This window comes from Strix aluco, chromosome 7 (assembly GCF_031877795.1).
Source record: "Strix aluco isolate bStrAlu1 chromosome 7, bStrAlu1.hap1, whole genome shotgun sequence".
Taxonomy (NCBI): Eukaryota; Metazoa; Chordata; class Aves; order Strigiformes; family Strigidae; genus Strix; species Strix aluco.
Window position 1 is genome coordinate 25,320,747 of NC_133937.1, and position 23,214 is coordinate 25,343,960.

The 23,214-nt window shown below is 47.8% G+C and overlaps 1 protein-coding gene across 8 annotated transcripts in view; it reads left to right on the forward strand.

Moving 5' to 3' along the window:
* ENTPD1 (ectonucleoside triphosphate diphosphohydrolase 1) overlaps window positions 1–18,538 on the forward strand; it is a 34,912-nt gene extending 16,374 nt beyond the window's left edge. For 3 of the 8 annotated variants that reach the window (XM_074831013.1, XM_074831016.1, XM_074831014.1), the window contains exons 2-10: window positions 8,484–8,617; window positions 9,015–9,132; window positions 10,384–10,534; window positions 11,425–11,584; window positions 12,219–12,455; window positions 12,830–13,090; window positions 14,157–14,276; window positions 14,474–14,611; window positions 14,767–18,538. In XM_074831013.1, coding sequence (XP_074687114.1) covers window positions 8,484–8,617; window positions 9,015–9,132; window positions 10,384–10,534; window positions 11,425–11,584; window positions 12,219–12,455; window positions 12,830–13,090; window positions 14,157–14,276; window positions 14,474–14,611; window positions 14,767–14,973 — 1,526 coding nt within the window. In that variant the 3' untranslated portion in view covers window positions 14,974–18,538. Of the gene's footprint in view, window positions 1–1,946; window positions 2,246–2,286; window positions 5,415–5,441; window positions 6,040–8,483; window positions 8,618–9,014; window positions 9,133–10,383; window positions 10,535–11,424; window positions 11,585–12,218; window positions 12,456–12,829; window positions 13,984–14,156; window positions 14,277–14,473; window positions 14,612–14,766 lie in introns of those variants that run through there. The other 5 variants (XM_074831010.1, XM_074831011.1, XM_074831012.1 and 2 more) reach the window with 5 other exon arrangements.
* Window positions 18,539–23,214: the final 4,676 nt, after the last annotated feature.

Below are 23,214 nucleotides of genomic sequence, written 5' to 3' on the forward strand. Positions count from 1 at the left end.
AAAGCCCCTCTGTGCTGCTGCCGGCTGCGCGGGCGGCTGCGGAAGGGAGAGAAGGGGCCTGTGTGCTGCCTGCTCCTTTGTGTCTGTCTCTTGCTGCTGCTGCTCAGCTTTTGCAGTCTCTAGCACCCACCAGCTCTCCAGGATTGCCATGTGCTTTTATTTTTTCCAGGAAAACAGGGCTCCTCGAACGTGTCTTGTGCAATTTCCCAGGGTTGTATCCCAGTCACAACTCTAAAAGCAGCAAAAGGATGAGGTGCTCCCACTCCAAGCAGTGTTGTACATATGGATAGGATATAGCAGGGTGGTTGCCGTGGCTGAATTATGTCTGAATGCAACCTGGAGCTTTGTCGGGAGAAGGAGGGAACAGATTTATTCAAATACATCTGTGTTTTATGAGGAGAGCATACGCATTGCATTGATCTTTGCTAACAGCAGGGCTTGTGAGTGCATCACCCTCTTTTTGCTAACTCCCTGCCTTCTGAACCAAGGAAACAGAGCTGGGAGAAAGTCCAGGAGCCACCCCTGCCCTGAGGCAGGATCAACTACAACTGCGCTGGCAGATAGAGACTTCATTTGTCTGAAGACAGCTATTGTGTCTCTCTTGCTCTGCTCTTTCTAAACTAAACAACTCAATTCCTTCAATCTTTCTTCATAGGTCAAGGTTTTAGACTTCTGATCTTTCTATTTGTTCTCTTCTGGAGTTTCTTCAAGTGGACTACATCTTCCCTGAAAGGCAGTGCCGAAATTGGGCATAAAACTTCATAGGAGGCTCTACCAGTGTTAGATGGAGGGAAGGATTACTGCAAACTGCTATAGCTGCAAGAATGTTTTCTCTGGAAGTGCTACTTAACCAGTTGCTCACCACACTGTCTTTGGATGATGGCTATTTTCTAAATGTCGTATTTGCTCATGTTCTTGCTCAAGTGAGTTGGATGTTTTCCCCAGGCCCTCCCCTATTTATCAAATTTATTTTGAATTCCAGTCCTGTGTGTCAGTGTGCTTTTTCTCCCAACTTGCTATTATCACAGATATAGGCGCACCCTTTACTCCATCTTCCAGCTCACTAACACACGTGTGTGCACATGGCACAGACTAGTTCAAGCACTCCACCTGGCTGCGTAGCCTAGATCCATAGGAGTCTGCTGGGGTTTGAGTCATGTAGGGCTGTGTGATTTCAAAGTATCAAATGTCTCTGAAAGACGGCATCCAAAAAAAAAATATTACATTGTTTGGATTACCCGTTCTGCTGACATTTCAGTGTTTGTACTTCAGTGCTTATAAGTATTTACTCTGGAAAAACTTAATCCAGTAAATGTGTATTTACAATTGTATATAGCACCAAAAGGAGGGCCATAGATCACACCAGTATTTAGGCCACAGTTTTTGCCATATGAATAATTAAAACTTGGAGCAGAGCCTCCCACATGGTTCATGTAACAGCTGTAAAAAGTGATGTAAAATCCTGATCTGGATCTAATTTCAACATGTTCAGTGTCTTGCCCCAATATTTTGAAATAAAATCTCTTAAACCTAAGCAATTCACTTACTCTATATGCACTTGTATGTATATTCTAAGACAAACCTGAGACACTCACCAGCCTAAGAAAAGACTTTTCCAATATGTTGGCCTGAAACAGGTGGTTTACATTACTTTGCAGCAAAGTCTTCCTAGCTAACTTGGACAAGAGCATGTTTGAATGAAAAAGGCAGATGAAGAATGAGTAAGAAGTCAGATGGGGACAGAGAAAATTGCAGAAAAGTGTTGATAAATGAAGCAGTGTGGCTCTTCTGAGTGTTTATGGACTCAGATGTTTGGTTGTGGTGAGTCTAAAAGACAGCAGTGCCTCTTAGTGTGACTCAAAACCTGATGCAAGTTCAGCAACCTCACTGAGTGTGCAATTTAACCTGATAAACCTTATGACTACCAAAATCTCATTTTCCCTCAGCAGGAGGATATGTGCATCCCCCCTATCCACCTTGAAGGACAGCAGCACTGACTGCTCCCAGCCCCCTTCCCTGTCATCACTGCTGGCAGAACTTCATAGACAGAGCCCCTGTCTCCTGGGCTCTCTGATGACCTGGATAATGTTCGTTTGCAAGCACCTGCCCTGACAGATGCTCCTTCTGCCCAAGCTGCCCACACTGTGCCACAGAGCCAGTCACAGGTGCTGGATGCATTCAGACTTCAGATTCAGGCACCCTTCAGCCATGGGCTCCTGTGCTCTTTCAGCTGGCAGTCAGGCAGGCAAGTTGTTGCTCCTTGCTTTAAAAATACAGTGGCATCTGACTCATTTCAATCCATACTGTTGCAAATTTCTCAGTCTTCAAGTAAGCCTGTGTACCTTTGTGATGGGCCGTAATTCAGTGACTTCTCAGCACTGCACTGTGTCTCGCTGATATGTTTAGGTTCAGGAGCTCCGCAGATTCTATTCCCATTTGCTGGGCTATGTGATTGCATGAGCATCCAGCAGCAGTTTTCCCCTGAAGATTAGATGTGTGCTTAGGAAACCAGTTATTGGAGAGACTCCCAACAGACTGCAGCAGCAACGTGGGTGATCAGCAGCAGAGGCAGCTGCCAGCTGATAGGCAGGATTCATAAGACGCCATCTTATTCTCTGTCGTCACTCCAGGCCTCATGGGTAGCAGGCAGTGTGTCTTGGAACTCCCTTTGCTTACAGCATGTAGCAGGGCTAATTTAATTAAATGTGATCAAATGTGGGTTTGTTGGGATTGCATAGGAGAGGTGCTGGGTTAACTTAGCACTGTCCATGATGGTAGATGATTGTGTGTCTGAGGTAGTACAGGTCCCCACCTCACTTCATTTAGGTTGGGACTGTATTATCTCCTGGTGTAACAGGTACATTACTGTGAGAGGCTGGTCTCATTGCAGGTCTGGTCAGAATGCTTAAGAAAAATAAAAGCAGATTATTCTGTATGTAGAGGAGGGCTTCTGGACCGTTCAAGTAGATGGAGAAGGTTGGAAAAACAAAAATCCAGAAAGGATCATTGCTGATAAGTTCCTTAAGAGAATAAATTCCAGGAGGATTCAGAGTTGCAGAAGTTTTGAGACAGAGATGGAAAAAAGAGGGAATTAACTGGCAATAAATAAATTAGGGCTGAAAATAAGAATGTTTCTGACCATGCAGAGGTGTGCTGAGAGCATGAAGGTGACAGTGGGAACTCTGTCAGTGTCGCGCTTGTGCAGGCAAAGAGTGATGGCCTTGCAGTACAGCCTCTTGTGATCCCGACCGTAACAGACTGAGCGTGAGCATCCAAAGGAAAGAGCAAACATCAACTTTAGCTGTTGTGCTAAGCCAGAGCTTACAACGGTATTTGTATTTTTTAGAGATGATGGGTCACAGTGAGGTTATCTGAACTGAGCATGGCTTTGGACTATGTCCAGCATCTCTCCTTTTCTTCTTGACAATCCTAATTTCAGTCCTTAAACCAGCCATAGCCTCTCCTTATTGCATCTCTAAAAGCAGCTGGTTGCCTGATTCCTTTTAACGTTTGTTGCTAAGCCTTGTTTGGTGAGAAGAGAGTTGGGACGTGGGCAGCCTTGGCTGTGAGTGACATCTCCTGGCGTGCAAAGCTGCCAGTGACTTAGTGTGATGTCGGCTGGAGGAGCAGTTTCCTATTTGTCTTGAGGCTCTGGAGGACACTGGGGACAATCCTGCTTCCCTGCCTTCACAAGAGCTGCCGCCCACGCTGGTGTGGTCCTTCCTGGGTTATTCACCGAAAGCAACAGGGTTTCTGCAAAAAAACTGCTGTTAGCTGGCGTGGCTGCCAGCATCATTCTCAGTATGATAGCTAACTCAGAGACAGGATATTAGATCTGTTTATGTTCTGGGACCTGCACCCATCACTGGATGAAACCAGTGGTAGCCCCTACAAAAAAACAAGGAGACCAAAATTAGAAACAGAGATGCCTGAGCAGCAGGGCTGTGCTCCAACATCTGGAGAGTGCTTAATGCCTCTGCAGGCAGGTGTGGCTCCATCACCAGGCAGCTCTGAGCTTTGGGGTGGGGAAAAAGAAAAGCAGCATCATTTCTATGCCTACTTATGGCCTTATGTGATGTTTTTATCAACACTTATAGTGGGCAGTATGGGTGAAAGAGGAGAGATCTGTCTCTATTTGGGTTCTGGCTGGGCTCAGAGACAGAAAATCATGCCTGCTTAATCTTTAGCTGAGGAAAACTGCTAGTGGAAGAAAACTCCTGGGGCCTGACAGTCAGAGGTGCTACAGGGTCAAGTACTGCCCCAGTTGGTGGGGAAGTGTTTGCATGGCATTCAGTGACATGAGTGTGGGGTGCAAAGGAGCTGGAGAAATCTAGGGAATAGGTTAATTCTTTAGCCACTGCAGTTATGCCTAGAGCTGATGGAGGTAACCAAGTAAGCATAAAAGGGAACTTGTTCAAATACCTCATCTCTCTGAGCAAATGGCAGGTGAGTTTTATTTTAATGACATTGAATTCTTTATCTGGATTTGCAATGTTGTGGTTTGGTTTGGGTTTTTTTAAAATCATCATCAGGTACAAGTCTGTACACTTTGACTGCTATTTGGAAGGTTATTGCTTTGCTAGGCCACCGTCTGGATTATGCTTATAATTTTTTACTTTTTCTTGTATGAAATGTTTCAACAAAACGCTTGGTAGGATTGGAGTTCACACAGATGGATGCTCTGGTATGGGATACAGCAGTGAAGTCACATATCTACAACCCCTAGAGTCCTGAAAAGTGCTCGTGATACTGAGCTAAAAGTCATGTTCAGGGTTAAGGAAATAATGTGCCTTTGAAAAAAATGACTAATCTTCAGGTTGCAGGTGGGATGCAGAGAGTTATCATTATGCCTCTGCCTACAGACAAGAGATTGCTACAGCTGTTTATTGAGATGGTCTGTTACAGTGAGAAAATGATTCCTGCTTTGCTGTTAATGCTGCTACTTTCAGAGTGTGGCTGCTGAAAAGATACAGCAGACAGACAATACCCATCACAAAAATCTCAGAAATGATGCAGAGTCTCCCATCCTTCATTCCTATGACAGTAAACACCCAACAAAGCCGTTAGTGGCTGCTTCTAGGCAAGATCTCAGAGTAAGGGTGTCAGTAATTACGTGGATGTGCTGTGCAACTGTCAGCAGCAATTTCAGTTTTCAAGCATGCTAGCTTCATATCTATACTGTGCAGCTAATTTTACATTATAGCATCTGTTTTTATTCATTTTTTTAGTGTTAAAATATTTTTTGTTCAACAGACATGCTTAGTGCTATCATAACCTGAGCCAGCTACTCTCTCCAATAAGAAGAAAAGTCTCCCAGCTGTCATGCTCTGCTGTTCCTAATCACTTCAAGCCATGAGTTCTGGGGCCTTTTTGAATAAAGCTGTATAAAATGCGTTCTTACCTCCTACTGTCTGGTATGTGCACTAGACTATTTTTTTAAGCTGCATTCTTGGAGATATTGGCAAGCATGCTGTGCCTCTAACAGGCACTCACAAAATGTGAGCGTAACAAGCTTCCAAATTTTGCAGTTAGCCTCAGCAGATTTACACATGAGCGTGATGAGAGGGAGCACAGAGATCCAGGTCAGCGTTAGGTTTCCAATGGACCTGATTGCAGGGAGATCTTCAAAACAGGTTCTCTTGGCACTTTTCGGTTTCATTTTCTCTAGGTAGGAAGATGTTATTTGACTACAGTTAGAGATTTCCAGAGGTGCGTTGCTGCTTTTCACTTGAGCTAACTTCTGAAAATAATTCTAGGATTTGGATTCTAGGATTTGGAGTAATTTGTATAGTTCTGGTGCCTGGGACCACCTTTCATGTAAAACCAGAGTGGTTAGAAGATGACCCTGTTCAGAATTTGAATGCTTTTCATATTTGCATGCGTGACATGGGGTGCCAGGATGGATTTGGAGCATTGACTCAGTATCACCTGAGGGCTGAAGAATGGACCCTGGAACTCCAGTTCGGGCACACAGATACAGAGCAGGTTCAGTCACCATCTTGGAGTGTGAAGATAGTTGATGTGGTTGCCTGCACAGAGGTATTGTCACCCTGGATGACCTGTATTGTGCTTCTAAACATCTCCTAGAGTATTTGTGTATAAGGAGAAGAGAAAATAATACCCATCTGAGCAGTCAGACAATCAGTGCTTTCGAGCATGAAGCATCAGTGTGGGTAGAAATGGATATCATGTTGTAGTGGGAGCAGGTATGTCCCCTAGAGTGCCGAAGGTATTTCTTAGTTGTAAACATTGCATTTACAGCTAGATTATAATCTGGAAAATACTTCTGCTGATGCCCTTTCTAGAGCTTTGTGTTGTAAGGTGGTATTTTATTAAACAATACCAAAACTGTCTGAGCTTAAGTTGTGAAGGGAGATTTCCACCATGGGATATATGTAGGAGAATCCAAAGCAGGAGAATGTAAAAGACAGCATCATGGTAGCCACTAACAAATGCAGGTATATTTATATTGGTTCTGAAAGCTCAAATGCCATATTGGTTGTGAATTATTTCCATCAGCCGTAAGAGGGTTTTTTTACAGAATTCTACTGCTAACCGTGTTTTTTTAGCCACAAAAATCTTAATTTGTTAGATAGGTCATACCAAACATATCAGTAAGAGTTAAGGAATCAGGCTGGTACAAGTTTTGTAAAGTGTGTGATTTTTTTTTTTTTTTTTTTAACCGTGTTATGCCAATTCTGCAAATACAGGCTATTCATAATTTACTGGTCTTGTGAGCAGTGGCATAAAAAATCTCCACTGATTTCTTAAGTATCCTGTGGAGTGCAGATCCTATTTTCTATATAGGGTTGCCAAGGTGCAGGACAGCATTGCTTGAACTGACTGCCACATACTGAAATATTAGTGTTAGACTTCCTAAATGCATTACCAGTGATGCGGATGTTGTAAATTGTTATAAACATTGTAAAAAAAAATGAAGCACAAAGTATACTAGGACAAAATGTCACAGCTTTGGGTTCCACAAGGTTCTGCTGTTTATATATTAGCAGTCTGTTCTTTCAGTTTCGCGGGGATTATTAAGCCAAATGCAAAGTGTCGTGGTTTGAGCTCAGAGGGCACCTGAGCACCACACAGCAGCTTACTCCCTTCCTTCCCCGCAGCACTGAGAAGGAGAAAATAAAGAAAAAGGCTCAGTGGTTTGAGCTCAGAGGGCAACTGAACACCAGACATTCGCTCACTTCCCCCTTCCCCCTCAGTGCTGGGAAGGAGAAAGTAAAGCAAAAGGCTCAGGAATCAAGATAAGGACATCCATTACAGTGACAGGCAAAAGACAGACTCGTTAGGGGAAGCAAACAAAGAACATTAATACAGACACTAACAACACTTAACAGACAGAGTAAGACCGTGAGAAGCACTATACATCTTGCAAACACCTTCCCCTATCTCTCCCTTCTTCCCGGGCTCAGCTTTGCTCCTGATATCTCTACCTTCTTTCCCCCAGCAGTGCAGGGGGCAGGGAATGGGGGGGTGTGGGTCAGTCCTGCCACTTCTTCCATCTCAGGGAGGGCGGGGGGGAGGTGAGGAACTTCTGGCATTCTTCCCCTGATCCAGCATGGTCCCCCTCTCATAGGAGACAGTCCTCTACAAACTGTCTCCGACATGAGTCACTCCCACAGGCGTGTGGGTCACCGCCGCCTATTGCAGCTCTCACAGCTCCAAACTACAACAGCGGGGTCTTCTTCCCATGGGGTCCTGGTTTTCTTCAGGCACAGTCACCTGGGTCAGCATGGGGCTCCCCACAGGCCACAAATCGGCATCTGCTCCACTAGTGACCTCCATGGGTGTCAGGTGGGGTGGCCCTGCCATCTCACCATGGGATACAGGGGAGTCTCTGCTCCAGTGCACCTTCCCCCTGTTATCCTCCTTTCTTCCACTGACCTTGGTGTTTGCACAGATGTTCTCGCAACTCCTCCTCACAACTCCAACTCATCCTCCCAGGCTTCCCTTCTTAAATACGTTACTGCAGAGGTGTGGCTAATTGGCCTGGCCTTGGTGCAGAGGTAGGTCCAACTTGGAGCTGGGGGAGCTTCAAGAAGCTTCTCACAGGGGCCGCCCCTGTAGCCCCCTCCCCTACTACCAAAAACCCCCACCACTCACTCAAACCAGGACACAGAGCTATAGGAGAAGTTGGTGTTTGCCCCATACAGATGCTTTTGCTATACAGTTGCTCTACCTGCAGGTATCTCAAGGACAGGCTAACCATAAGCTGCATCTTAAAGTTCTCCTTCATCACCACCTGGCACAGGGCAGCCCATGGAGATGTAGCACAGCCCATGAGAGCAGATCTGCAGGACACCAGGGCTGAGCTCTGCCTCTAAGAAATCCCACATAAGGACATGGAGCAGGGATGGGCAAAGGCAGATGCTTCATAGTAGAAAGCAACTGCAGGAACATGCCTGAAGACCTTGGGGGTGTGAGGTAAGATGAGCTACTGGGATACTAACATCCTTTTTCTTCTCTAGTCACAGGTACCAAACCAAAGATGTCCTGGACAAGAAAGATTCTACTCATCCTGGGATTCCTCTCTACTTTGGCTGCAATTGCTTTAATTGCTGTAGCAGTGACCCAAAACAAGCCACTTCCGAAGAATGTTAAGGTATTATGAACTGAGAGTCTTACTGGAAAACAAGCCAAGCTGGAGGGTTAGTTATGCATAGTGCTCCAGGACATGTTGCTGCCTTTGGTGGGTCTGACTAACCTCTCTTTCTGGCTCCATGCACCTCAACATCTCGTTTTACATCTTCACTGTAGAAACATCTGTGGCTTCACAGGGGATCATCTCTTAAGTAATCAGTCCCGGTTTTGCTGCTTCTCTGCTCTTGTATCCTTTGGAAACTTTGCACTGAAGCACTACTGAGAAGAGTAATGACACAGCATGCTCCCACAGCTGCCAGATAGGCTGTCCGTTTCTGGTCTCCCTGAGTGTGGAGACCAGCACACGCGTTGCCTGGTTTGGTGCCTCAGGTGCAATGACAGCTCTGTTTTGCCCACAGTACGGGATTGTGCTGGATGCGGGGTCGTCCCACACTAACCTGTATGTGTACGAGTGGCCAGCAGAGAAGGAGAACAACACTGGGGTGGTGCAGCAGGTGGAGGTGTGTAAAGTTGAAGGTAAGAGGAGAAAAGGGAGCTGTGAGAAGGGGCATGGGATGCAGAAGAGATAATGCAACCCAGGGGTGGGGGAGGAGAAACCTGGAGGAAGAGGCCAGTAGTGAAAAGGGTGTTACGTCTGTGAACTAAGGTATATCCCACTGCTTCCTACAGGAAGCTCTATGTACCTGACCTTCCTGAGAGGAAAGCTGGATCTGCTTTTTCCTTTGCTTTTAGGATGCTTGGAAGTGCTTTTTGGAAAGAACTACACCAAAGAATGTACTCAAATAAATAAAATGTCTGCATGCACACTTGCTGAAATGCCGATGAACGTCAGGCAGCAAGAAGGGAGGGCATGGTTTGCTCTTTTTCAAGGCTTCTGTGCAAGCTAGGCACTGAGCTTGCAGGCAAAGGTTGCTCAACTTATGCATGTCATGGTTTATTTTTTATTCTATTTGATTGCTGTGTAGATATGGTATGGTTTAGGAAGGCATAAATGAAGTCCCAAGGATGCACGTGACAAGGAACAGAGTAGACCACCATGGATCACTGCGCTCTGGGGAAAGGAGGGGTGTTGTCAGAGCCTGCCTGGGGTTTTTTCAGGCCTGTCTGCAGCACAGGGGAGAGCCATGCTGTTATCAAGCTGCTGTGATAGCTGCTCGATGCTGCAGCATGCCATGCCATGAGCAGCACACTGAGCATATGGCAACCTGGAGCAAACACAGAGTGGGTTTCACTGCTGCCCATGCAGGCACGGGTCCTGGGGCAGTCCATTCACCAGGGGACACATGGCAGGGAGGGACAATGAATTTTTCTCTGGGTTAGCATGAAAAGGAGTAGCTGCAAAACACTCAGTGCTGCAGTGTGAGCATACAATACACAAACAGATGACAGCATTTTCCCCCAGAGGACCCAGCATAGTGAAGGGTCAGGGATTTCAGGCACAGATCCAGGTTACACCCAGGCAGAAGCAGAGATGAGTCTGCAGATGTCCAGAACATACTAAGCAAATGATCTGTCCCACTTGCAGCCTTCATCGCTAGTTCATAGCATGCTTCGTGGAGAGCAGGTGGCAGATGCTGGCTGCTGTGGCTGTCCTCTCGTGCATTGGGTTTAGTTGGTGCTGTAGGATTTCTAAAACTCCTCAGAAATGGGGTGGTTGAATCTGATGTTGCTGCCTGTGATAGTGATACGGTCTAACATGACTGCTCATGACAGCACTCTGGGGTTATGCTTGGAGTTTGAGCAATGAAGTGTCCTTATTTCTTGCAGGCCCTGGGATCTCAGGTTACTCCCATGCCACGGAGAAGGCAGGTCCCTCTCTGGCACAGTGCCTACGACAAGCAGAAGAGGTGATTCCCTCAAAGCAGCACCAAGAGACACCTGTCTACCTCGGAGCAACTGCCGGCATGCGGCTTCTCAGGTACTGCATGGCTTGTCCCCTTCTCCTGCAGCACTGCACCTGGGACCACCATGGGTGCTCAGTGGGGGCCTCTTGGGCAAAGTCCTTGGAAATGCTGCCAGCTCACGTTTTGCCCAGATACCTCCTTCTGCCTCTGGCCATGTCTCCCTGGGCTCTTCCCTTGCTTGCCCAGCAGGTCCATTTCCAATCACTCCAACCTTCCATCATCTCCAGCACCCACATGCAGCACAGAGACATCAGGAGGGTAGCAGTGCCCAAGCTGATGCTCGGGGGATGCTCAGACATCCCTCACATCAAGGGGATGCTCAGACATCCCCCACAGTCTGGTATTAGGCCTGACCCAGGATTTTTGAGCCAAATCATGTTGCAATTCCCCACATACCTTGGCTCATCATAAGACCATCAGAGCTAAGGTAACTTTTTAATAATACCCTCTTTTAATTCCAACTAGTGATTTTCATGGGGGTGCCCCAGACCTCTTGCCTGGGTGGGACAGGGAGTTGATCTTATGTATGTATTGCCTGGGAAATCTCCCTGGGAAGGAGGGCATGATGGATTTCTTCTGTAATGGTGATGGCGAAGAGTGAGAGGAATCTCCATGGTGCAATCCCTACCAGGGCATGTGCTCCAGGAGAACAAGAGAGCTCTGATCTCTGCTTCAGGTACCAACTCTCAGCCATGGGGTCTGTAAGTGTCAGAGCTGGTGGCAGCTGTGCTGCCAAGGTGTGACAGAGTGTGACGTGGCCAGTTAGAGCTGGATGTACCCATATGAATGACTCTTCTGCTATAATTAACACTTGGTGGGGAGTTGCAGCCTGCCTACTCAGAATAAGGCCCATAGGCTGCAGAGAACTGTCAGAGTGACTCCATCCTTTCTTCCATTCATCCAGCTTGGAGAATAAAAGTGCAGCCGACAAAGTCATGTCCTCAGTAGAGAAGACGCTCTGCTCAGCTCCTTTCAACTTCCAGGGTGCCAGAATCATCAGTGGTCAGGAAGAAGGAGCCTATGGATGGATCACCATTAACTACCTGCTGGGCAATTTCAAGCAGGTACTGTGTGAACGGCAAGTCCGTATTTGAATCATCGGCTTGCAGGACTTTGTAAATCATGCCTTGCAGGAGGGTGTCTCAGGCACTATCTTCCATTGTAAGCCATTTACCAGATATCAGGAAGCTGCACATCTTGCCTCAGCCATTACTGTGAGTACATCCTGATACCAGTAAGTATCAGGATGTACCACTGTAGTCAGGCTTAAAGCATTGAAATAAAACACTAGCATCTTTGATAACTTTGTTTGGGTACAGCATCCTCCTCACTTCCTGACCTAAAATATTTCTGTGCCTGCAAAGTTTGACAATGATTCTTTACTACTGAGCTTATAAATCATCTGGGAGCTAAAACAGTGAGTTGACTGGTTTTTGTCATAATAATTGTATTAGTTTTCATATTCTTAGTCCTCTTGCAAACACTCAGACATGATCCATCTTCTGCTTTTCCGAGCGTGCATCTTTCTTGTGTCTTGTTCCAGCTCTCATCTTGTGTCACCCTTCAGGTCTTCCTGCCTGTTCTGTGTTTCTGCTTCTCTCCTCATAGGTCTTCCTCTTTTTTTTTTTTTTTTTTTTTTTTTCCCCCAAAGAAATCTCCATGCCTGACGAAGCTGGTTTACTTTTTTTTTTTTTAAAGTCTGGCTGGACAAAACTTCTACATTCACTGAAATCCATAAGTGAGACATCAGGAGCACTAGACCTCGGAGGAGCCTCAACACAGATTACCTTTGTACCAAATGAAGTCTATTCTGAGTCCCCAGAGAACCTGCTCTACTTCCGTCTCTATGGCAAGGATTACCTAGTATACACCCATAGCTTCCTCTGCTATGGGAAAGACCAGGCTCTGCAGCAGAAACTGGCCAGGGACCTACAGGCAAGTACATCTGTAAAGTACTACCAATTTGAGGTGCCTTAATTCTTACGCATGGGATAGCAGGAGTACTGTGCTTAACTGAAGTACTTGGAGGAGGCGATGTTTCACCATGGCTGAGAATCCCAAACCAACAGCAGCTTCACAGAATATGGCTGAAAGTAATTTGCCCAGGGTCCTACAGGGAGGCTGTGGCAGTACCCACATTTCCCAGATCACAGCCAATGCCTTAAATCATCCTCATCACTTTGACCCAATGTGTGTATCTTGGTGTGATGTACTGTGACAAGTGCCTTGTGGTCACCCTTCCTTGTGGCTCTTTCCCAGGGTGTTACTCTGGAGTGAAGTGTAACAGCTTGGATTGATTTTACTTTCAGACCATGGAGAACAGCAGCCTCCTTGATCCGTGCTTTCACCAGGGGTATCAGAGGACGATAAATATAAGTGAGCTCTTCAAAAACCCTTGTACATCAGCCAAGAAAAAGCAATTCCCTTTCAGCCAGCTGTACATACAGGGAGAGGGGGATTATCAAAAGTGCCGAAGAAGCATCCAGAAGCTCTTTAACAAAACCAATTGTCCTTACTCTAGTTGCTCCTTCAATGGGATATACCTACCTCCATTACAAGGGGATTTTGGGGTAAGTCTTCACATTCTTCAACTCTTTATAACTCAGAATATCAGAAGAGCAGAAACTCAGAGTAATGCTAGAGTGTATTCTCCATGGCTGGAGCAGGGAATCATTTACAAGATGGCTTTTTGGACATGTAACTACAATAGTGCTGCACTTGCTGTGAGGACAGCACATGTAAGAGCTACCCCAATGAATACTGACCTAGCAGTACTGCACTGTTCCCATTCTAACCCATCTCCTGTAGGCATTTCCTTGGGGTGCTTCATTTACTGATTCATGTTTCAACCAGTCTTTCCTGATGGCCAGGCAGGAGAGCCTGCTGCAGGCCGTGCATGATACACTGCTCCTGCAAACCTTGTCTCCTGAGGTTAGTGGTGGTACCAGATCTGAAATTCATCCAGAAGTGTGTGAGCGCTACTGAATCCAGTCAGTCAGCTCACCTATCTGCTTCCCAGATGTGATGAGAAGACAGTGCACGCTCTGAACACACATCATGTGTGACACCACACCAAACACCAGTCTTAGAGCTGCAAGACTGCAGTAGCTGTGAGGCTTTCTGGGGAAACTGTTAATACTCCCTTGCCCTGTTCCTAAACTGCCCCCTACCTATCAGCTATTGGCTATGGTCAGAGATTGTTTTTCTGGATTTTGGATTATATGATGGGGCTGTGTAGAGTCCTTTCAATCCATCACCTCTGCTGTCTGTGGCAGTATTGGCTGCACGCTCATCTCGTTCAATTGCCAAAATAGGATCATGGTTGTGATGACAAGCAGCATTCACCGTGTGCCACTCTGGCACCAGTGCATAGAGGAGAGGGATATACTGAAGATCTTCAGGATACTGTGGTCAATGAAGTCCCTACCTCCACCTTCCTTTTGGGGTCCTTCATTCTCATCAGGTCTGAGAGATGCCTCAAAATGACATCACTCTTGAAAATATACCTACTTTTGTTTGTGTGATGTTGTGCTTCTTTTATTCCTCTGTCTAAATAAAACCATTTCCTTTTCTGGGATTTCTGTTGCCCTGCTCATGCTGAGGCCCAGTCAGGTTAAAATATTTTTTTTCCTTCAGGCTTTTTCTGCTTTCTACTTTGTGATGAACTTTTTGAACCTGAGCAGTGAACAAAGCCCCGTTCCCCTGGACAAAGTGGCCAGCACCATTGAGAGCTTCTGTGCCCGGCCTTGGCATGAGGTGAGCAGTGCTTGTGATAGTGGGCTGGGGCTGCTGGGTTGCAAGAGCTGCTGATATTTTTATGTAGGATAAATAGGTGGGGAAGCTTCCAAGGCAAGAAGGGAAAGATCCCCCCAGCACCTGCAGAGCTTGCTCAGGCACAAGCTGGAGCAGCAGGAAGCTGTGTTTAACAGTCTGGTGACTTCTTCCTTCCCTAGGTGAAAACAGCATATCACCAAATAAAAGAAAAGTACCTGAGCGAATACTGCTTCTCTGGAGCCTACATCCTCTCTCTCCTGGAAAATGGCTATGAATTCACTGAAAAGAACTGGGAAAGGATCCACTTCCTTGGAAAGGTATGTTTTGTGGTGGGGAGGGCTCTAACCCAACAGCTAACTGCAACCTCTGCTGCACAGCTCAGCCATTTTTCTCCAGGGGTGCCACTGCCCTGACAATACCGCAAGCAGCCCCTGCACCTCCCAGCACTGATTGTGCTCCTCTCCCATTTCAGATTGGCAGCAGTGATGCGGGCTGGACCCTGGGCTACATGCTGAACCTGACCAACATGATCTCTGCAGAGGACCCCGCTGTGCCCCCTCTTTCCCACGGCAGTTATGTGGGGCTGATGGTGCTGTGCTCCCTTGTGCTGGTGTCTGTGCTCCTGTTTGCCTGGCTTCTCTTCCACAAGCCCAAGTGCCTGCAGAAGGGGATTGTTTAGGAAGAGACCTGGGAGGAGAGGGGCCACGTCACGCTGTCTGCTCAGGGCTAGGAGACCCCGGCAGAGCAGCTGTACTGCAGAGCCCCTCTCACCTCTCACTGAAGCCACTGACTCTGTACAACAAGGGCATTTATTTCTTCTGACTCACACTTGCACTGACAGACGTTGGGACATCAGGCTCGCCACCTCTCTGCCAAGGACAGACAAGCAGGTGTCCCCTCCTTGAATGGGTCGTACTTTCATTCAATGAAACTTTGCTGCTTGTTGTTTTTTTGCCTTGTGCACAGCATTATAAAGAGAAAAGTGGCAGCAATCTTTGGGAGCCAGTGCTCCTGCAAGAGTAATCTCAGGGTCACACATCCCACTGAGCTCTTGGGAGCGATCACACACAGGGTGATCCTGTTCCTCCTCTGCTGAAGCCGTTCCCGAGAGCCCTTTCCACACCAGCACACCTCCGCTTGCCTCCCCGCACCCTGAGCCCTCACAGCCCTACAGCCGGGTATGGCCATCTGCACCTGGCCGGCCCCTGAAGGCTGGCCAGGCTCCCAAATGCCATTCTGGGAAAAGAAGGGATGAGGATGAAGAAACTGAGTGTGCTGGTGACCATCAGCCCTTAGCTGGGCTCTGGTGGCTGTCTGCTCGTTTTGCAGGTGGCAAGAAGCTTCTTTCCCATGTCTTCCTGATGATGTTGCTGGACCAAAGCTGGCTCACTGTTACACTGGGCCATTACAATGTCCCTAGGGTACATCAAGACATGAGTTCCCAGCCAGGCATTGCTGATTTTTGTAGGAACAGCTCATACTGGCTGAGGATCCTTGACCAGCAGCGAGTGTTTATGCCTACAGGGACTCTGGTGTGATCAGCATCCCCACAGGTATACACCCACTAAAGCAATCCAGTGTGACTGTGCTGATCATACAGCAGCCTCTGATCTAGGGAAGGTGTTTGTTAGGTCATGTTCCTTTATAAATAGACAGCTGGCAGTAGTTTTAACCAGCATAAGCATGCACAGATTGAACTACTCTTTCCACCAGCAAAATCGGTGAAAATTTGCCTTTCTTCCCTCATGGCTTAGGCTTATCCCATGACCAGAAGACCCAGGGGTTGTGAGCGCACATGCTGCAGCCCATCTTCTAGCACACAACTAGGGTGATGCCACTGATCAGGTTTATGAATCACTTCCATTCCTTGGTCAAAAAAAAAAAAAAGGTAAGTCAGAAATCCATTTTTATGAAAACACTTGGAAACCACTGGTGCCTGTCTACCTCCCACAAAATCTCGAAATCTTTTCTCCTAATGACCTGTAAGTGCTGGAGGCCAAAAGAAAGCAGATATTGTGGAGAGAAAGGCATGGCAAACACACACCTTCATCTGTTTCTCCAAGCAAAGATGCAGAAGGCGTGGAAGGGATCAGGATGTGCAACCCCAATAAAGCCTTTTCCATTAGGCAAGCACAGACACAGGGCTCGGGGTTTTCATGCTCTCCCAGCCTGCCCCTCTGCACAGTGCAGGCTGGAAAATGTCCCCCAGTTATTTCTATTTCATGCCCAGAAATAGGAGATGTAACATCTTGAAGGACCTAAAGGTAAGGGAAAAATCTACCCTGTCTTGTGGTAAGATCTTTGGGCAGTTCATTGTTCTTCCAAAAATCTGTCTTATTTTTGCTCTGAATTAGCTGGCTTCAGCTTCTGCTGGATCTTGTTCTGCCCATTTCAGAAAAACTGAGTAACTCTCTGCTATCAAAATCCCTTTTTCCCTGTTGGTGCTTGCAAGTCATCATTGTATCATATTAAATAGATTGATCTTCAATCTGTAAAGTGCTCTGTGCTGACCTCACTTGTAGCTCTTCACTTCTTCGAAAATTTTTACATCTTTCTGAAATTTGGACACCAAAGTTTTCAGCAGTGAGTGGTAGTAGACTTGCCAGTAGTGTAGCTAAAAGTAATATCCTCTGGTTTTGATCTATACTTTATGTTCCCCATTCATATATCTCAGGGCCAGGTTTGCTCACTTAAGAGAAAGTTCTAGGGCCACTTTGTCCAGTTGGACTATTGCAACTTGGACTTTTTTTCCAGTCATTGCAATCCGGAACAGCCACTCTCTCACACCATACATCACTGTCTCAACATCAGCCTCCTCACCTTCCACAGGGCTCCACTGAAACATGTACTATTCAAAGACTATTCCCCCAAGCAAGTGATCCAGATCAACCCACAAATGACACTGCCACACACCATTTGTTCGTCCATTGACCAGTTTTCGTTTGTCTCCAAATACAATGAGATGTTGGAATTCATCTAGAGATGGAGTCTGCCTTCTGTTTTTTTCAGCAAAGATAGGTAGATGAGAGATTAACTAGTTTTTGGTCACAGCTGGAAGGCATGCAGGAGGAGCATGTGATCAGAGCTGCTTCAGCTCCCCAGTCAGCCATGCTTGCAACACACCCCATCCAATGCCACCTTCCTTGCATACAGAGTCTTCATAGCAGATCAGGTGCCCTGGAGAAGCTCCCTGCATGAGCTCATGCATCCTTCCTTCCCATGAACAGTGTGGAAACCTGCAGAATGGTAATTCCTCTCCTGAGACCCCCTTGGGGATCTGGCAGCTGCTTAGTTGTGTCCGTGATGCTAGAACTGGCAGATCCATTGGGACATTTCAGAAATTGATGTAGAAACTCCATGTGGAAGCTGGTGTGGAGAGAAAGCCTGTGCCAGTCTGCTCTTCTGATCCCTGCTAAGGGTTTATGCCAAAGGAAAAGGTCAAATACAGAACCTGGGAGAAGAGCTGTAGCAATGCTTTATATCTTTATTGCAAGTCCCGTAGTATTAATATTGTTAGCTCTTGATTCTGGAGTCAGGTGATCAGCTGGTATCTTTGCTTACTCCTAACTGCCTGCCTTCTCCTGTTTTTTGGTTTGGATTTTGTATTTTTTAAAGCTGTAACTGTGACTCGGAGTGCAACCTAAAGGCCCCAAACTAAGATAAATACAAAATATGTTACATTATGTTTAAACCTTATGACTTTTAGACCACATTTATGAGTCAATATCTCCAGAACTAGAATTTTGAAGGTGACACCAGATATGCCATTTTAAAATCACTTGAGCAGACTGAGGCTCCAGGAATTGGTTGACTGAAGGCATCCTATCAGGGTGAGACCCTTGCATATCACTGGCTGTACTTTAACCTTCCCAGAAAAGCATATGATATTTTTCTTCCCATTTCTCCTGCTGTTGCAGGACTTTATCCATGGAGGCTACTCAAAATCCTTGGTCAAAGAGTTCAAGTTTAATGAACATTCATTTCTTTGCTTCTGTGCTGCATCTGACCCAGCTGTATTCACACTCAAATGCATGTTCCAGAGCCACCCAATGCATATGATAGTGGGGGGAATTTCCAAATGTGCCAGTAATAATATGGTATCACTTCTCTTGTTAATGCAGTTGGTCTGCCTCACTGATAATTATCTGTGCCTTATTTCTAATTTGATAGATTCTGGCTTTAATTTTCAGCCACTGGCTCCTGTACAGTTTTGCTCTTCTGGGTTAAAGCATCTTTTAACACCACATGTTCTTGTCTTGCAAATATTTATTCACTGATCAGCTCTGCCGAGCTGCTAAGACTCCAGAGCTTGGTCTCTCCCGTTTTGCCACAGGAAGCCCTGAGATATGCTGCAGCAAGGTGGGATGAGTGTCTCTGGTTTGGGTTCAAATGTTGAGTGGTCCATTTTTGGGAAGGTTTCTTGCAGAGGGATGGGATAGTTTTGCAGGGTGCGGGAGCAGTCTGGTCTCTCTGAGACTGATGACTTCCACGAGCTCTCTCATGTTCTCCCAAGTGTCATGTCTGAGGCAAAACTATCAGTGAAGCTGAGATTTTCAGGGGCCAAAAGAGAAAGCCTGGGTGCCTGGCAGCACACTCACCTCTTGCAGCAAACAACCAGTCCCCACCACAGGCTCTGAGTACCCTTCGCTCTCCTCCCTGACACAGCCAGCTCCCCCCTGTTCACAGGCTACAGCTGATTTCTCTGGCCCTACAGCAAAGCACAGTGGCGCCTCCACTTGGAAGAAAGCTCTCAGAAGTGGGGCCATCACCTCTGTGGTGAGAGGCTGATTTGAAATGTTGGTGCTGGCTGGGGCTCCCCAGCTTCTCCAAGAGCAGCTCTCAGCTGGATGCATGCCCCCTCCTCATCTGTCCCAATTCTTCCCGTGCTCTGTGCCAGGGGGGACGTGCAGGCTCTGCAGGGCTGCTGGCTGTACCATGGGGCTCAACAGCCTGTTCAGGAGGGGCTGGGGGATACACAACCGAGGACAGGAGTCTCAACCACCCAGGCCATGTGCTTTCTTTTTGCCCCTCAGCCCCAATGAAATGGATCTTTGTTTTGATGCACGCACAGATCTCTGTATCCTTATCACAATAAAGACTTCTGAACTGATGTCAGAAAAGTTTTCATGCTGTTTTCCAGAAGATGGGAACTCGCCAGTAGTGGAGCAGAGCTTCTGGCACTAAACATGGAAAAGTCCCGAGATGGGATTTCCTCTCTTGCCAGTTCCCTGCTGTTCTTCTGGGTCGGATCTGACATTCCCGATGGATGGGCAGCATCCCCTCCTGGCAAGGAAAGGCACTGTGGTCCTTCCCAGGCTCCGGGCACCTCACAAGGGTGGCCTCACTCCTGGGAAGGTTGCTAGTGCCTAAATCCCATCTTTCCTTATTTTAGCTTCACCCTGATCTCCCCTAAGCCACTTGTTCTCCCCTGCCATGTACTGGATGGCTGCAGTCCTCTGTCCTCGTTTTACCTCTCCCTCCCCCAGGCAACACCATTGGCATCATGCTGGCACAGCAACCCCCCCCCCAAACCAGGTGAAGGATGGGGGGCCTGTGCCCCTCGTTTGTGGGGCCGTGTGGCTGCATGCCTCTGCGTGCAGCCACAGCTGTAGCTCAGCCAAGGCAAACATGCTTGTCACGGTTCATCATTTTTCTTTCAGCACACACTCTCCCCCGTTTGCTCATTCTTATGACTCTTAGCTTGAACTTTCCTCAAATTTTCCAGTCTTCTCCTGGAAACAATACAGCCAGAATTAAAACGAACACACCAGGTGGAGCCTTTCCACAGCAGGCTCCAGAGGGATCAGCTCCTTGCTGCTTGTGACCCTCAGCCACACAGCGATGAGAGGGACAGGGCTCGCATTCGCATTCCTCTCACTCTCGCCGCTGTGGCACGGCGCGTTCCTGCTTGCCCTCTTTCTCCCACTGCCTCAAGGTCTCTCCATCTTTGAACATCTGGGGGGGGCATGATCCGTCCCAGATGTATTAGCCGCATTTTCCAAATTAAGTCTTTGTTTACTTCCTGCACTGTTTCTAAGAGCTAATGTCCTATATTGTTCGTTTCTGCTTTCATCAGTGTTTTTTAACGTGTCCAGAGTTATTATTTGCTTAAAGCTTCATTAGCATATTGTTTTCCTAGAATGTAACCAGAGCCATGCTAGGTCAGATCAGACAGGCAGCACATTGGCGCTCGTCTCCAGCTGCACATTGGGTGACAATTTAGATGGACATTTAGGGAATAGGCATGATCCTTCTCTTCTAGCAATCAAAGGCATAGGAAATTTGTGATCAAGTGATTGCTTCTGGATTTGCATCATTAATAGCTGTGGATGCCCCAGTTCTTTATGAATTCATCCCATCCTCTTTTGCACTCATTTAACTTTCAGTTTTGACAAGGTAATTTCATTGTGCCTTGTGTGCAAAACTACTTCCTTTTGTTTGATGTAAACCTGCTGTCTGATAACAAGCTGCTTCTATCCCTATGCTATGGATAACGCTGACTAATTCTCCAGACCTAGTAGTGCGTGAGATGCGTTCTCCGCCCACCCCAGATTTTGCTCATGGCTCCTTTTTAGGATCTAACGGTCTGGCATTTCTTTTTTTTCTGTTGTTTCTCACATCAGTGTTGCTTGTCTCCATAGGAAAGTGAGAGCTTTTCTCACGTGTCCCTTGGCAGCACTGCAGCTCCAACTCTGCCACTTCTGTCCCAGGCTACTGAAAACAGCCTGGGAAGGGAAAAGGGAGGGGGGAGACAGACCAAACATGGGGTTTGTGCTATTTTACTATAGCCCTGCCTAGCGCTCTCAGGCTGCCAAGTAACACTGGCTAGCGCTGGAAACCTGCCCACCTATTTCCCATTGCCTTGGTTGCTGAAAGCTGGGGAGAGCGCAGCTCCACGGGAACCCAGCAGCCCTGGAAGCAGCAATGTAAAGGAGCCGAGGGTATCTCTCACCACTGCGTGGGCTTCCAGCTCCGCAAAATACCACTAGACGTGGCTTGCTGTAGAGATAAGAGCTGTCCTACCATACCCATGCTCACCATGCCCTACCACAGCTTCAGCTACTTTTCCTCAGTTTTCTACAAGTGCTGTGAGAAGCTGGCACCTCCAGCACCATTTCTTGTTACCCGATTAAAGATGGGTGCAATGCCATTCCTGCTCCTGAATGTGTGTTGCTCTGAGACTGACTGACAAGTGGGGATGTGGTGGGATGGAGCTTAAGTGGCAGAAGGTATTAATATGATTACTGCGATCTTTACATATGTATCATTCTTTCTTTTTCTGGTCATGTCTTCAAAAGATACTTGTTCAAAACCAGGACTTTTACACTTTTTTTTTTTTTTTTTTTTTTTAATGGGCCATAATTGAGAGGAGGGCGCTGTGCAGATGGGGCAGAAGACCAGCAAGGCACAGGGACAAGGAGAGAAAGGACCATGATGGTGGGGCTGGGGCGGAAGAAAGTTGGAAGTGAGAAAGTCTGAGTAAGCCAAGCTATGAGCAGGCAAGTCATTTGCTTTGCCCACCAACCAGCACTGTTTGCATTAGAGGCTATAAACAGGGGCTCACTGGTTTTACCACTGTTTTTCTTGAGAAATTGAGGCAGAAAGGCAGTTGCCAGCCCAAGTGGATGTGGAGGACAGGTAGGAAAGCAGTGGTGCTGGGCAGCACTGGTAGAGGATGCTTTGCTGGGGAAGAGGCAGCTAGAGCAGCCCTTGTCACAGGCATTAGAGCAACACGGTGTGGATCCACCTCAAGGTTGAAGGGAAGGCATATGTTTAGCATGGCACTGAGTATCCTGAGAAGCCCACTGCTGATGTCAGGAGAAGCTCCTTTCTAGCATGGCCAAAGGGAGCCTTTTTCTTGGCATGTCCAGCCATGATGATAAATCTTTGGGCTGTTTGGGCTCACATTTGGGCTCTGTGTCAGGGATGTCCTAACAAGGATCTCTGTCAGAGCTGCTAAGCTGCTGGAGTTCTAGCCCCACGGGGTGAAGGCTGCAAAGCAAGGCTGCCTCCCACAGCTGTGCCTGTCTGCCCAGGGACCCTGAGGTGAGCCCTGCCCACCAGGCAAGGGTGTACGTGGCAGAGGGGTAGAGAAGAACCAGCTTCCCCCACATCCAGAAACAGTCTAGAACATTTTATTAATAGACAGCAGAGCATTTTCATCTGCCTTTAGGCTGTTGAGCTCTTTTCTGTTGCCAGTTGCCCAGTGCCTGTTGGAGCTCATCATCATGCCTACTCGCAGTGCACAGCAGGGAGATACCAGACTCTGAGCTGAGCTCTCCTGGCTGGTACCTGCTCAGCAGACAACACCAACATCAAACCCCACGTTGCCCTGTCCTCCCCCTGCAACGTCCTAGCTCGGCAGTTTGGGGGGGCAGCTGGGGGGAGGGCGATGCGGTCGCTGTCCCTGATTATCCCGGGAGGAGCGGGACTGCCGGGTGAGCAGGGGCCGAGGCAGGGGGGCCCGCAGACCCGCAGAGCCTGCGGCCGCCTCTCCCTCCGCTTCCCCAGGAGATGGGGCAGGAGAGCAGGCGCGGCTCCAAGCTGGCGGCCGGGCCCCGGGGGGGAGCGGCGGGAGCTGCCCGCGCCGGGCAGGGCTGCGGGAGCCGTGCGGACACCGGCGCCATCCCCACCCCGCTCGGCTCTTGCCCCACGGAAGGGCTCGGCGACGGGCATCACCCCCCGCTCCCGGCGCCGCCCGCCGCCCCCTCTCCTCTCCCCCGCCCCGCCGCTTGCCGTGCGCTTGGCAGCCCCGACGCCCTCCGCAGCCAGTTTTCCAGTTTTCCAGCCCTGCGCTTCTTCTGCAGTGACAGCCAGTGGCTGCGGGGGCCTGTTTACTGTCCGGTTAATAAGTGAGCTGGAGCGGGGGGGAACTTCTCCGACGGCGGAGAGCGGGCTCGCCGGCGGGCGGGCGGGCGGG